Source organism: Hylobates moloch, unplaced genomic scaffold, assembly GCF_009828535.3.
Source record: "Hylobates moloch isolate HMO894 unplaced genomic scaffold, HMol_V3 SCAFFOLD_9, whole genome shotgun sequence".
Classification (NCBI taxonomy): Eukaryota; Metazoa; Chordata; class Mammalia; order Primates; family Hylobatidae; genus Hylobates; species Hylobates moloch.
The window spans coordinates 13,056,041-13,070,342 of record NW_026652284.1 but is presented as its reverse complement, the minus strand read 5'-3'; the positions used below and the strand labels follow the sequence as shown (position 1 = coordinate 13,070,342).

At 42.5% G+C, this 14,302-nt stretch overlaps 1 protein-coding gene across 2 annotated transcripts in view; it reads right to left on the bottom strand.

The window, feature by feature from the left end:
* Nucleotides 1–14,302, bottom strand: part of KAZN (kazrin, periplakin interacting protein) — a 1,219,269-nt gene that overhangs the window by 927,660 nt on the left and 277,307 nt on the right. For both annotated transcript variants that reach the window (XM_032758995.2, XM_032758997.2), the window contains exon 2: nucleotides 527–684. In XM_032758995.2, the coding sequence (XP_032614886.2) occupies nucleotides 527–684 (158 nt within the window). The remainder of the gene's footprint in view (nucleotides 1–526; nucleotides 685–14,302) is intronic.

Here is a 14,302-nt window from a genome sequence, read left to right as displayed (position 1 = left end):
CGATAAAATAGTACACAAGGAGACACTTTGAATAACATCTCAACAATAGCGTACAATGAGCTAAATACCTTCCGCAATAAATTCAGTGCTAGCAAACCAGTGCTGATGTACTTACTGTGGGTGAAGGGGACAGCAAATGCACCAAAATATTCATTAGTTACTTAGTAATGCTGTTTAGGACAAGTATTTGCTCTACTCCAAAGCCTTTGCCAGCTATGATGCCTGCCAAGTTTGTATGTAAATGGATTTTCACCTTTCCAAGGCTAATGAGAGATCTGTTAAATTCTCAGAGACAACAAATATACTGTTCTTAAGCTGTATTACTTTGACTTTTTAAAAAGTTATTTTAATACTAAATCCCAAATAAGAGCTAATCAGAAATCCAATACGCAACATATCCAATCTGTTATCTCAGAAAAACAGGTTTCAATAGGTGTGGTAGTTGAACATTTTTGGACAGCTTACGCCAAAAAGAAAAAAAAGATTCCACCTTCTCCAGAGAGAATTTCTGTATTGATCTTTGTACCTGAGCATCCATTAAGAGGTGCCTCATCAACATCATGGAACTCTTCAGAGTCTCCTTCTCAGTGGGTAGAAAAGGGTCTGTGTCCTCCTCCAGTGCCTTCGACTTGGTGACAATAAAATGGGAAATCTGGTCATTGAGGGTGTGCAATGATTGCACAGCTGTGGAAAGAAAAAGAAGGAAAAGTAGAGTCACAACTGGTAACTTTCAAAGAGAAATTGACTAGCCATTTTGAAGGGAAAAGTAAAGGTGTACATACAAGGTCTAAGCCAGGCAGGTATCAAGAACCTGACACATCTATAAATTGCATTAACAAACGTGTTCAGTAACTAACAAACACTTATTGAACACCATTCAAATGCCAAGCCTATATAGAGTGCTTGGGGCTACACTTGTGAGCAAAGCCTGACATGGTACCTACCCTCATGGAGTATCTAGTCCTGTTGGGGAAACTTAAAAAAAAAAAAAAATCAAGGGGGTAAATAGATACATGAATATGACTTTGTGATAAGTGTTTATAAACTGCAGAAATTAACAGGGCATGAGGGGACAGCCCGAGACTAGATTTACATTTATGGTAATACAGTTGGCTATTGTACCTCTAAGCAGATGGCCTCTGTCATTAAAGTTTATGAAGGGACAGTGGCCATGTTTTCCAATCAGTGCCACATGTGGGCTGAAAGGATTATTGTTTCTCTATAATTCCCATAGCACTTACCATCTGATGTGTTATAGATTTTAAGATTTTACTTATTATGCTTGCTGCCTCTTTCTCTATTTTCTCTACAATGGACTTGGTCACAGCAGAGAGGCTTCTTTTCATCTCTTTGCTTAGTGTCATATCCCCCAAAAACTAGAACAGCACCTAGCAAATGGAAGGTGCTTAATAAATATTGTTGAATTAATTCCTTACATCTCTGTGAATTAATATTTCTTTCTTTATGGAATTTCTATCATTTTCAGGTAAATCTATTCTTTCAAACCCCAAATAAGTAAATTCTAGGCATTCTCCATAAAGCCACTGCATTTACCACAATTATGAAAAGAAAAATGTAATTATCAAGGAGCCAGTATACAATAGAGGGACTTTGAAGACTTCCGGCTTTGGCCGTGAGGGTCCAGATTATCCTCTTGCTGTAAATAACTATAAAACTGAACACTATGTTAGAATCAACTATTTTTAGTCATTGAACAGCAGGGGATTGTGATCCTTGAGAAAATATGAAAAAGCAAGTTGAGTCCTAACATCTCCATGCATTCTGCAAGGAGAGAATTTCCAGACTCCAGCATAGAAAAGAGAAATCCAGAGAGATCTCCACAATGTCACTGAATTAAGGAGCTGGAGATCAGGAAGACTAAGTTAGCTAGGATTTCCAGGACAACGTTCTAAAAGAGCAGGAGGGCCACACCTAGATCTCCAAAGATCTGCAAAGGGGTTGCCTTTGAGTTGTTGGCTGAATATCAATCCTGTGTCTGGGCAGGATAAAACTCTACATGACCAGGCAAGAAAAACTTGCAGGAGAGAACAGCTACAGGAGAGCTGCAGGCCAAATAATTCCAAGAGATGATGTGTCCATAAATTGTTGACATGCTCACCAGCCAAAGAGGAGGAATTTGGGTGGAATATAGGACACATTCATTAGAGACTCCAGAAGGGGCCAGGGTGTAGAAATTAAGCAAAATGATTCCTAGAATAAAGGCTATTCCAGGCCCATCCAAAAAGAGCTTAAAAGTAAGCCTTGAAAGAGTTGAACTGATCTGCAAGTAACTAAAATACCTGCCAAAAAAATTAGCATTTTTATAGAAGTGTAACAAAATATAGTACCCCAAAATGTAAAATTCATAATGCTTAGGTTTCCATAAAAAAGTTACCAGACATACAAAAAAGCAAGAAAATGTGACTAATAGCTTGGAGAAAAATCAGTATACAGAAACAAACCCAGAAATAACAGAAGTGATGGTATTAGCAAACATGGCTATTCAGACAGCTACTAAAAATATGCTTTGCTTGTTCAAGGTTGTAAAACAAAACATGAATATAATAAAGAGAAAAGTAGAATATTTAAATCAGAACCAAATGGAACCACTAGGGATGAAAAATGCAGTATCTGAAATGGAATTCTCATTGGATGAGATTAATAGCAGATTAGACAATGCAGAAGAAAAGATCAGTGAACCTGAAATCATAGTAATAAAACTATCCAAAATAAATTAGTGACAATGTAAGGCCATAAAGCTAATGTGTATCTAATTGGAGTCTCGTTGGCAGAGGTGGCGAGGACAGGGAAACAGAAACAGTAGTTGAAGAACTAAAATTGTATTAGTCTGTTCTCATGCTGCCATGAAGAAATATCGGACAGACTAGGTAATTTATAAAGGAAAGAGGTTTCATTGACGCATAGTTCCGCATAGCTGGGGAGGCCTCAGGAAACTTACAATCACGGCAGAGGTCTTCACAGGGTGGCAGGAGAGAGAATGAGTGCCAGCAGGGGAAATGCCAGATGCTTATAAAACCATCAGATCTCCTGAGACTCGCTCATTATCATAAGAACAGCATGGAAGTAACCGCCCCCACGATTAAATTACCTCTCACAGGGTCCCTCCTATGACACGTGGAGATTATGGAAACTACAATTCAAGATGATATTTGTGTGGGGACACAGCCAAACCCTATCAAAAATGAACAATTTTTTTCCATATTTGATAAAAACTATAAACCTATAAGAATCTCAATAAACTCTAAGCAGGATGAACACAGAGAAGGCTGCAACAAGGCATATTATAATCAAATTACTAAAACACACACACACACACACACACACACACACACAGTGAAAATACAAAAATTAGCCAGGCGTGGTGGCGTGTGCCTGTAGTCCACACACAGTGAAAATGAGAAAATCTTAAAATCAACCAGCTCCCCTGTAACTGTTCTCTCCTTTAAGTTTTTCTTGCCTAGTCATGTAGAGTTTTATCCTGCCCAGACACAGGATCAAAGAAAAAAGGCATGTTACATTTAGAGACCAAAAAACGATGTCAGCCTTCTCATCGGAATCTGTGCAAACCAGGAGATTAAAAAAATTGACATTTTGAAAGTACTGAAAGCAAAAAACTTGCCAACCGAAATTGCCAATGTACAGTTCTATAACCAACAATATCTTTCAAAAATGAAGGTGACTCTTTCAGATAAACAAAAGCTGAGAGAACTCATCACCAGCACATTTGCACTAAAAGAAATGTTAAATTTCTTGAGGCAGAAGGAAAATGACATTAGGTAGAAACTATTTACAAAAATGAAAAAAGAATGCTTGCAAAGGGAAATGTTTGAGTAGCATAAACATGTTTTCTTTCTCATCTTTTAATTCATTTAAAAGATTATTGATGGTTTAAAGCAACAACAATAATAATATCCTGTGGGGTTGATAACATACATAAGAGTAAAATATATGACAATAACAGCACAAAGAATAAGAAGCAGGTGCCAATGGAAGCATATTGTCCTTTTTTTTTTTTTTTTGAGATGGAGTCTCGCTGTTGCCCAGGCTGTAGTGCAGTGGCTTGATCTCAGCTCACTGTAACCTCTGCCTTCTAGGTCCAAGTGATTCTGCTACCTCAGCCTCCCGAGTAGCTGGGACTACAGGCACTCACCACCACACCCAGATAATTTTTGTACTTTTAGTAGAGACGGGGTTTCACCATATTGGCCAGGCTGGTCTCGAACTCCTGACCTTGTGATCCACCTGCCTCGGCCTCCCAAAGTGCTGGGATTACAGGCATGAGCCACTGCGCACGGCCTAAGTTTCTGATCTTATACATAAAGTGGTATAATATTATTTGAAGGTAGACTGTGTTAAAGATGGATATCGTAAATCCTCGATTAATCCCTAAAAAAATTAAACAAATAATAAATAAATAGAAGATGGGTTTTGAATCATGGAGAATCAAACTTGGAAGACTGTGCATAGAGTGGCAACTATAGGCCATAGGGTAGGGAGAATACCAGATATGACATCAGAGCTGTGGCTCGTTGCATGGGAAGACTCCACAATCCTTTCCTGGGCTAGAGAGGAGCTTGGCTAAAACAGAGAAGGACGGACTAGAAAGAATATGGCCTGATTCTCACTTAGCCTGAATTCCGTTCTCCACTGGAGATGGTTAGAAACACCCAGACAGATTTGGGGATCTGAAAACAGAAGTTCCCCCATACCCTGCCCTGGGCAGCTGTGGCAGCTAATACTGGGGTGGAAATGGTGACCCTGTGGCATTTTAAGTTAGAGAGAATCTGAAATAGCTCTACCACCTACACTCCATTGCTCAACCTCCAGTCTTGCTTAGTGTTGAGCAGCTGGGGTTGATGATATCTCAACCTAGTCCAGAAACGGCCAGAGAGAGATTCATGGACAAGATATACATCCCAGGACAAGATAATACATAAGCCCCCTGAGAACCCAAAGAGAAGGGAAAGAGAAAGGGTAGGGGAAGCAATTTGAATTTATTTGATATTTACTCAGAAGAAACTCACTTTTAAACCAGAAGTGACTGAGTTACCCTAAGTGGAAACAGGTGCTCCAGATCTAAGTTGAGTTCCATTATACAAAGTTAAAGACAATACCACCTGACTTTTTAGCAGTGTGACTATACATTTTAAACTTCTGTGTATATCCCCTGTATGTTATCTGCAAACAGGAAGGTTAGGACATGCTGAGCCATGAGGAGAAGAGTTGGCAAGGGCATCGAAATAACCTACCCATGGGCCAAGACCAATCTTTGCTCAAGTTATGCCTCATTTTCCTCCACCATCCTGCGTTCCCTTCCCCAAACTCCCAATACACAGACTTGTTCTTAACAAGCCTTCTTCCCAAATCATTCTGAGAGTACCCCAGTTCCCAAGTCCTTTGCTTATACATGCACAGACATTACTATTAACAAAACTCCTTATGCCAGTTCTTGGAAGACAGGAGTTACTGCACTGTCCTTGCTTTTCACTCTAAGTAGGCTAGTGGATTTGGGGTTCTCAAAACACGTTTATTACACCTTGTTTTTTCTTTTGCATACATTGCTCACACACAGTACAACTGGTCCCATCCCTGTTCCGGAAAATTGAGGCTTAATCACCGAAACACGCCCTAAGTTTCGCTTTGTTCTAAACACAAAAGACAAATTGAAAGAGTTAAGCACCTCCTTCTCTGCTCAAAGAATAAATTCCATCAGAGAACTTACCACATTGTATTGCAATTGCTCAAGAATCCATCCGTGGGCCCGGCGCGGTGGCTCACGCCTGAAATGCCAGCACTTTGGGAGGCCGAGGCGGGCAGATCACGAGATCAGGAGATTGAGACCATCCTGGCTAACACAGTGAAACCCCATCTCTACTAAAAATACAAAAACTTAGCCAGGCGTAGGGGTGGGCGCCTGTAGTCCCAGCTACTCTGGAGGCTGAGGCAGCAGAATGGGGCAAACCCGGGAGGAGGAGCTTGCAGTGAGCCGAGATTGCGCCACTGCACTCCAGCCTGGGCGACAGAGTGAGACTCCATTTCAAAAAAAAAAAAAAAAAGAACCCATCCATGGTAGATTGAATTACTGGTTCAAAAACTGCCCCTCTCTAAACCAGTGCCTACAGAGTCCTCCCTAGTGACCCTCCCGTGGGAGAAACATTCTTCCTGCCTTCACTGATGTTAGGTTTTGCCATATGACTTGCTTTGGCTAATTAAACATGAGCAGACACGAGCTAGACCGTGCCCAAGCTGAATCCTTAAGAGCCATCACATGGCCCCTACTTACCCCTCAGTTTTCCCACCTGTACAGAGTTGCTCTGAGAATTAGAGACAGATTGTATAAAGCACATGTCACAGTACCTGCCACATGATAAGCATGTAAAAAAAGTTAACTATTAGATTATCATTCCAGTTTGTACCTCAAATCTTTAATGTGCTGATATTAACTAATTGTTCTGTTTATAATTGAGCTTAATTTTTTTAAATGAGCCAAAGATGGCCTCTGTGTATTGGCCCCTTGGCTATTTATTTCTTCTTTGCAGGCTCAGCCCTGCTAGCTCACAAGCCCACCAGAAACAAACTCAAAATTTTCCACATCTAATTGCTTTAAACATAGCTCAAATAAGCAGATGTGTAGCCATTTAGAGCCTGCCTTGTATAATCCGCAAAATTGCTCCCAACACCTGTTAGCCATAGATACGCTAAACCCTGAGCCATAAAGACCCCAAACTTCTGCCCTTCAATGCTTCCTGTCCTGGAGGCTCTCAAGGTGCTACTGAGCGACATCACGTTGACACATAAGTTCCCTCTCTACTCCCCATCTCCCTGGGGTTGCCTTGCCCTACTTTCCTTCTGAGTGTGGACCCCCTGCACCTCTGGACAGTCTCCCGCTGTGCAGAACTTCCCTACTTGCAAGCCGGTCAAAGCATTCCCCAATAAAGCTTGTGTGTGCTACCACCACCTTTTCGCCAGCCCCCAAATCCTGTGACCTCCCTATACCACCCATTTGTCTATTCAATGTGTACCCCCAGTTACAACTTGTCCAGTGCTTCCTACTCATTGAAAACATAATTAATGCAAGTTGACTATGTGGAAGTAATGATATCAAAGAGGAATGCGTTTTCCCACTTGTTTCTGTGTAGAGACCAAATCTTCAAGGCTGATCACCCTGTGTTCGGTTGTGTAATGGACATTTTATGTTTCTGTCTGGTTAGCATCTATTTCCCTCTTCTTCTAATAAAAGAAGCTGTTTTCTCATTTTGTAGCAACATTCTTCCCATGTGTGGTTTATTTAGGGCTGATTCCACTCCCAAGTCCCAGAGGTGGGCACATGGTCCAGGCCTGGCCAATCCAAGCATTTCATCTCTTTGCCAACAGTGGTTGGTTCAGCACAGGACATGTGAACCAAATGCAGCCAAACAGGTTTAATCTCAGGACAATTTGATAGAACTATTGAGAAAGAGATAGGCTCCTCAAGTTGGGCGGTGGGGGGTGGGGGAGGACTACAAAGCCCACCAGCTGCTCCACATTTATAACAATTTACCAATCCCAACTGAAAAAGAGAGGCTAGCTATCTGTTTCTCAATAGTTCTGGCAAACAGTCCTGGGATTCAATCTGCTTGGCTGTGTGGCCTCTTTTTCGAATGGGATTGGTAAACTGGTAGGGCCGTGGAGCAGCTGGTGGGCTTTGTAGTCATCACTTGAGGAACTCTTTCCTGAGAATAAAACCAACTGAGTAAGTGGAGGTAAGTGGAGCTGAGAGACAGGGAAAGTGGTCCTTGAAGACATCATTGCAGCACAGGATTCAGCCACAGTCTTCTCAGTTAAGTAGATCAGTAAATGCCCTTATTTTCTTTAGCCCATCTGAGTTAGGTTTCTATCATTTGCAATCAGGAAGTCCTGATTACTATAAAGATGCCTGTACTTTTTCTTCACTGCAATAGTTATTGGTGTGGTTATTTCTTGAATGTCTGCCTCCCTCTGTTGTACATTAAAGATAATCTTAAATTTTTTGCTACTCCTCCCATTGAGAAATAGGGTCAAAATCCCCTCCTCGTGAGTCTAGCTGGCCTTAGTGACAAGGTTGTCCCACAGTAAGTGGCAGAAGTGGTGCCCTGGGATTTCTAAGACTAGGTCATAAGAGGCCTTGCAGCTTCTGCCTGTGACTCCTGGAATGCTCCTTCTGGAAGAAGCTGCCATATAAGAAGTCTGAGGAACCTGAGACCGCCATACTTGGAGGAAGCCCACACTCATAGAAAGCATGGAGAAGGAGATGCCCAGCCATCCTCAGCTTTCTAACCATCCAGCCCAGGTGCCAGATACACGAGTGAAAAAGCCATCTTGAATATTCCAATCCCAGAAGGTGCAATATAGAGAAGGGCCAAGAAATCCAGCCATCCGCCATCACTGAGGCCCTTGCCATGGCACCAGCCATCTCAATGATTCAAGTCATCCCAGATGAGGCCATAGCCACTATGGAGCCTAGCTGAGCTCCTCCCTGTGCAATACCCAAATTCCTGGCCCACAAAGCTGAGAGCATAATAAGGTATTGATTTGCATTGCTTAGTTTTGGAGTGCTTTGTGACACAGCAATAGATAACAGAACAGATAATTGTATCACCCTCATGCAACACACTTTAAATTGTAAGTTCCAGGAAGTCACCGATAGTATTGTATCCCCAGATTTAAGCATAGGACCTGGTACATAATAGTGCTAGAACAAATAAATATTAGCCCAAAAGGGCAAAAAAAGAACAAATCAATGAAGAAATGAAGGAAAAAGCCAACTCCACTCCACTTCATCCCCTCCCTCTGCCCCATCATCCTAGAACTGTGTGGTATGCACATTCTTTTCCATTTGGCCTATAGACATTTCAGCTAAATAGTGCTGTTCTTAAAATGTATGATGGATTACAAAAATGAAGAACCATATAGATGTGCTTTCTTACCTACCTGAGTTTAGGAAATTGAGTCATAAAAACCAGTTTATTTGGTTGGTTGTTTTGAATGTGAAATGATGTTCAATTTATTTCATGTTATTTTGGTCTACAAATTTAAAGAAACATGTATTTCTGTAGTAGGCTTATTTATATGAAGTGCTCATTTCAATTTCACTGTACATTAATGAGTATTTATTTAGGTTACAGATAAGAATGGCACACTCATAAGTTGGCAGAGGAAAAAATGACACGCTTTGACATTTTGTGTCATTAGCAAAAATAGAAGGTACACATACAATTTCTTAATGTTTTCAGAAGAGAAATAACAGCTTACCATACTTTGCTTCTGTCTTATGGATCTGATGAAATACATCACATGAAATAATAATAATATCACCCTAAACTCTCATTTTATGCAGATGAGTCCAGATGTCACTGAGATGGGCTAATATACGTTTTTATAGAAAAATATACCAGATGAGTCATATCATGGAGCACAGCCTTGCCACAAGAAGCTCCATGGATTTTATGATCTTGTCATTTATATGGTCCATAGATATGAACTAATGACCAAATTTATCTCTGCATGTTAAACAACCTTTGCTTTCGTGTATCTCAAATTCTATGATGTATTTTGCATTAAAATGCTCACAGGTTTCCAGTTCTTGCTTTAATATGGTCTCATTAAATAAATGAAGCCTAAATAATTCAGATTTTTCCCATTATTATAATAAAACTCATCCTATAAGTCAAAAGTTGATGCTGGAGGCAAGGATGTGGAGAAATGGGAACCCTCACAGGTTGCTGGTGGGAATGTAAAATGGTCCATGCACTGTGGAAAACAGCTTAGCAGTTCCTCAGTAAGTTGAACACAGAATTTTCTTATGAGCCAGGAATTTACTCTTAGGTATATAAGCAAAAGAATTGAAAACAAGTGTTCTAGCAAACACTTGCACATGAGTATTCACAACAGCACTATTCATAGCAGCCCAAGGTGGAAACAACCCAAATTCCCATCTACTGATACATGGACAAACAAAATGTGGTATATCCATACAATGGAATACTATTCAGCTATACAACAGGAATGAAGTGCTGCTGCATGCTAGAATGTGGATGAATCTAGAAAACATTATGCTAAATGAGAAAACCAGACACAAAAGACCACACATTCCATTTTTAAGAACTGTACAGAAGGCCAGGAGCGGTGGCTCACACCAGTAATCCCAGCACTTTGGGAGGCTGAGACGGGTGGATCACAAGTTCAGGAGTTCAACACTAGCCTCCTCAAACCCCATCTCTACTGAAAACAGAAAAATCAGCTGGGCATGGTGGCAGGCACCTGTAATCCCAGCTACTCAGGAGGCTGAGGCAGGAGAATTGCTTGAACCCAGGAGGAGGTGGAGGTTGCAGTGAGCTGAGATTGTGCCATTGTACCCTAGCCTGGGTAACAAAGTGAGACTCTGTCTCAAAAAAAAAAAAAAAAAAATGTACAGAATAGGCAAATCCATAGAAGCAGAACACAGGATTAACTGCTTAATGAGTACAGGGTTTCCTTTTGTGGTGATAAAAAGGTTCTGGAACTAGATAGTGGTGATGGTTATACAACACTGTGAAGGTACTAAATGCCACTGGATTATACACTTTAAAGTAGTTAAAATGGTAAATTTCAAGCTGCATGCATTTTACCGCAATTTTTTTTAAGTTGATACTGGAACATCTTCCTAGAATCAGACACTGGAGGGGTCTCTGGCGTGTAAGGATGCCACTGCTGACCCTACCACTGGGATTTGTCTTCTGGTGGGATCAGGACAGAGCCAGACTTTTTTTTTTTTTTTTCTTTTTACCTTGACCCAGTGAAAGAGTCATAACTTATAAGATCAGACAGGTTTAAAAGTAGGTAATGAAACAAACCCTTAGAACCACGGATTCAAAATCAATTTACCACCTTTTTAAACGGATAGATTTGCAAGAGAACCAGAGTCACATTGTGAACAAAACCACCACGTGTGGCTGTAAGTCCCAGCCAGGTGGTGCCTGAATTGGGCTCTGATTGAGCCTGTGGGGTTTGAGAGCTGATGAACTGCAAAGCCAGGAGGGGCCACAGCGAGTTGTGAGGTGGGCATGTGGTTCTCATATCCACACCTTGGAGGATCAATGTGGCTCCATTTTTAGAAAGCCAAGCCCATGTTCAGAAAGAAGCTTGGGGGAGGTCCAGCCTGCCACAGCCTGTGGAAGACAGTGTGCCTCTTTAAGAGATGTGGCTAAGGGCCTGAGCTTTTGGGGTCAGATTTCCTGAGTTTGAACCCTGCCTCCATCTGCTGTTAGCTGTGTCTGATAGCTGTTGGGAAGTGACTTCATCTTCTTGGGTATCACTTTTCTCTCTGCTACATGGAGACAAAGCCATATTTACTTGATAGTAATGAGTATTAACCTAAGTAATGTAACTGAAGTACTTAGAACAGTGCCTGGCCCAGAGTTACTCAGTGATGACACCCAGCTATCACATCCCGGTCATTACTTACGGCCATTGCCTAGTTCCCATATGAGCCTCCAGCAGGTCTAGTTGTGACACGACCACCAGGGTGACCCTGCTGCAGGGGACAGTTCTCAGGGACGGACACCCTAGGTAGCATTGGTGGCTCACTGAGAATCAGCCCCTGCCTGTTCTCACAGCCCTGTGTGTGCTCAACCCAGGACAGCACCCTCTTCACTCCACTCCAGTTGATTGGGCACCACCAAACTGTCCAGAGGTAGGAAATTGGAGCTGAAGCACCCAGTGAGGCTAATCAGCTGGATATATAACATGGAAACTCTGCTGGAATGGACAGCTGCATTCTAGTGGGCAGTCTGGATGTGGGAAAGACAGCTGCAGAGACAACAAGAGAAGAGAGGGGAAGGAAGGGGAGGGGAGAGGAGAGAAGGGAAGGAAGGGGAGGGGAGGGGAGAGAAGGGGAGAGAGAAGAGAGAGAATGACGTGGTAAGGACCCAGACGGCAATACAGAGCAGAGATAGAGCCTCTTTCTTGTCCTTGGTTTCCGTCCACCGTGAGACCCAGCTGTCTCCTGCCCTGACCCCTTGTGATAAATTCCCTTCTTCTTCTTAAGCCAGCTTCATTTGGTTTCTGTTACCTATACCGAGTAAACCCTACTTAATACGAGTCCCACAGCTGATGTCTTTCTACTACTTAGGACAAATGCTTTTTATTTCTCAAGATTTCCAGAGTACAGATGAACTCTGCTATTTACTTAGGTTAATATTTTCCATGCCTTGCTCAGAGGGAGGTGATGGTAACAGCATCAACACCCCCCACTTCTAACAGCAGCTGCTATTTATTAAGCACTTACTGAACATCAAGCACTGTGCTGAGTGGCTTGCATGCGTCATTGCATTTCCTTGTCACACAACCCAGGCTTGGGTACTACTGGCTCTGTCCTTCTGTTGAGGAAACAGTCTCGACGGTTTCAGGAATTTGGCCACAGCCACACAACCTCGTACCTGTGAAGTGCTCTATGGCCCTCTGGTTCTCCCTGCTGGACTGAACAGAAGCTTCTAGCTGGGCTGAAGAATATGACAATCCATTGCTACACTAAATCTATGCATCTACGATCCGGTTTTGTACTCAAGTCACACAGTCCTATAGCCTGTAATGGGTAGCATCATCTCCATCCACTGTTGCAATGAGGAAGCTGGCTGCTTGTCAATCCTGCCACATCCTTCAAAGTCAGCAAAAAAGGCCACCTCTAATGGAACACAGCCCTGAGCACTATCATGCAACTGAAGAGCAGACAAGTGTCAATTTGCACAGAGATAATAAACGCTTTCACATTCAGTGTCTCCCTCTGCGCATCCCAGAACTCCATAAAGAATTCTGCACCACTCTGCCTTCCTGCCTAGATGGGATGTAACCATGCCTTGTTCCACGGGCATTCCAAACAGCTTAACTTTTCTTTATTTGTAGGTTCCCAGCGTTACCAAGGCCAACTCCACTTTGACCCAACAGAAGCTGCAAGAGAATGCGTTACAATAAAGTCGCCCTGTGAGAAGTGGATTCTGACAAAATCATGTAGCCAGCGACTTGCCTGGGCATAATACATGAATTTTCATTTGAATGTTGTTGTCCGGTAAAGACTGCAACAAGGAAATGGGCTTTGGCTCGAGTGAGAGGAAGCGGCGCCAAGGACGTGTCAGCCTTACAGTGACAGAAGATTGTATGGTGTAACTGCGGCCCTGATGGGACGTGCTTGCCATTGGAAGGAGACTAACTTGACTCCTGGAACCAATTAATTTCCCGAAAGGCTGAGAGGCCATGGCATTTGGCAGCTGAGTGCAGTTCAGACCTGAGAGGCACCCAGTGGCTGGGTCATCTGGCCCCCAGTTGTGTCTGGACTTTTCCTCTTATGCTACCATTGCAGTCTTTATCTCCACCCCAAGGCCTTTCACTTCCTTGCTCCCCGCCCTTCCTAACTTCTCTAAATTCCATTTTCCAGGTGTTTCCTTGTTTTTGTTTGTTTGTTTGTTTTGACAGAGTTTCTCTCTTTTACCCAGGCTGGAGTGAAGTGGCATGATCTCGGCTCACTGCAACCTCCACCCCCAGGGTTCAAGCAATTCTCCTGCCTCAGCCTCTCTAGTAGCTGGGATTATAGGTGTCCGCCACCATGCCCAGCTAATTTTTAGATTTTTAGTAGAGACGGGGTTTCCCCATGTTGGCCAGGCTGGTCTCGAACTCCTGACCTCAGGTGATCCACCTGCCTCGGCCTCCCAGAGTGCTGGGATTACAGACATGAGCCACCACACCCTGCCTCCATCCTTGTATTTAGTCCACAGGGCTTAGCCTTGATTTTTAAATTAGACTACTGGTAACCCACGCCAGATAGAGATACTTGTGCTCTCCTCCAGTGACCCTTCAGAGGCTCGGGATGTTGAGGGGAGGCCATTCTCTCTAGGATAAAACAAGACACAATGAAATATGGAATGGAATGCAAAATGCACATGAAATTTTAAGATAAAATACACATTTTCAAAGAAGATTCCTGCTCTGTCCCCTGACTTTGACAATAATACACGGGCATAATCCCTGAACTCCATAAAGAACTCTGTACCACTCTGCATTCCTGCCTAACTGGACCCAGTTAGATGGGTCCAGTTCCCCTTCCTTTCCATTAAGGAAAGTCTTTTGATGACAAAGCTTGAGATTTGATCCTTGATCCCTAGAACATCTTGGCTATCTCACGCACCTTAGAACAGACTGTGGCCCTTCAGCTCTTCATACAGAGTTAGGGGATATTTGCAACTTATTCTTCACTTCCTTACTGAGTCTGTAAAAGCTAAAACCTCACTCATTG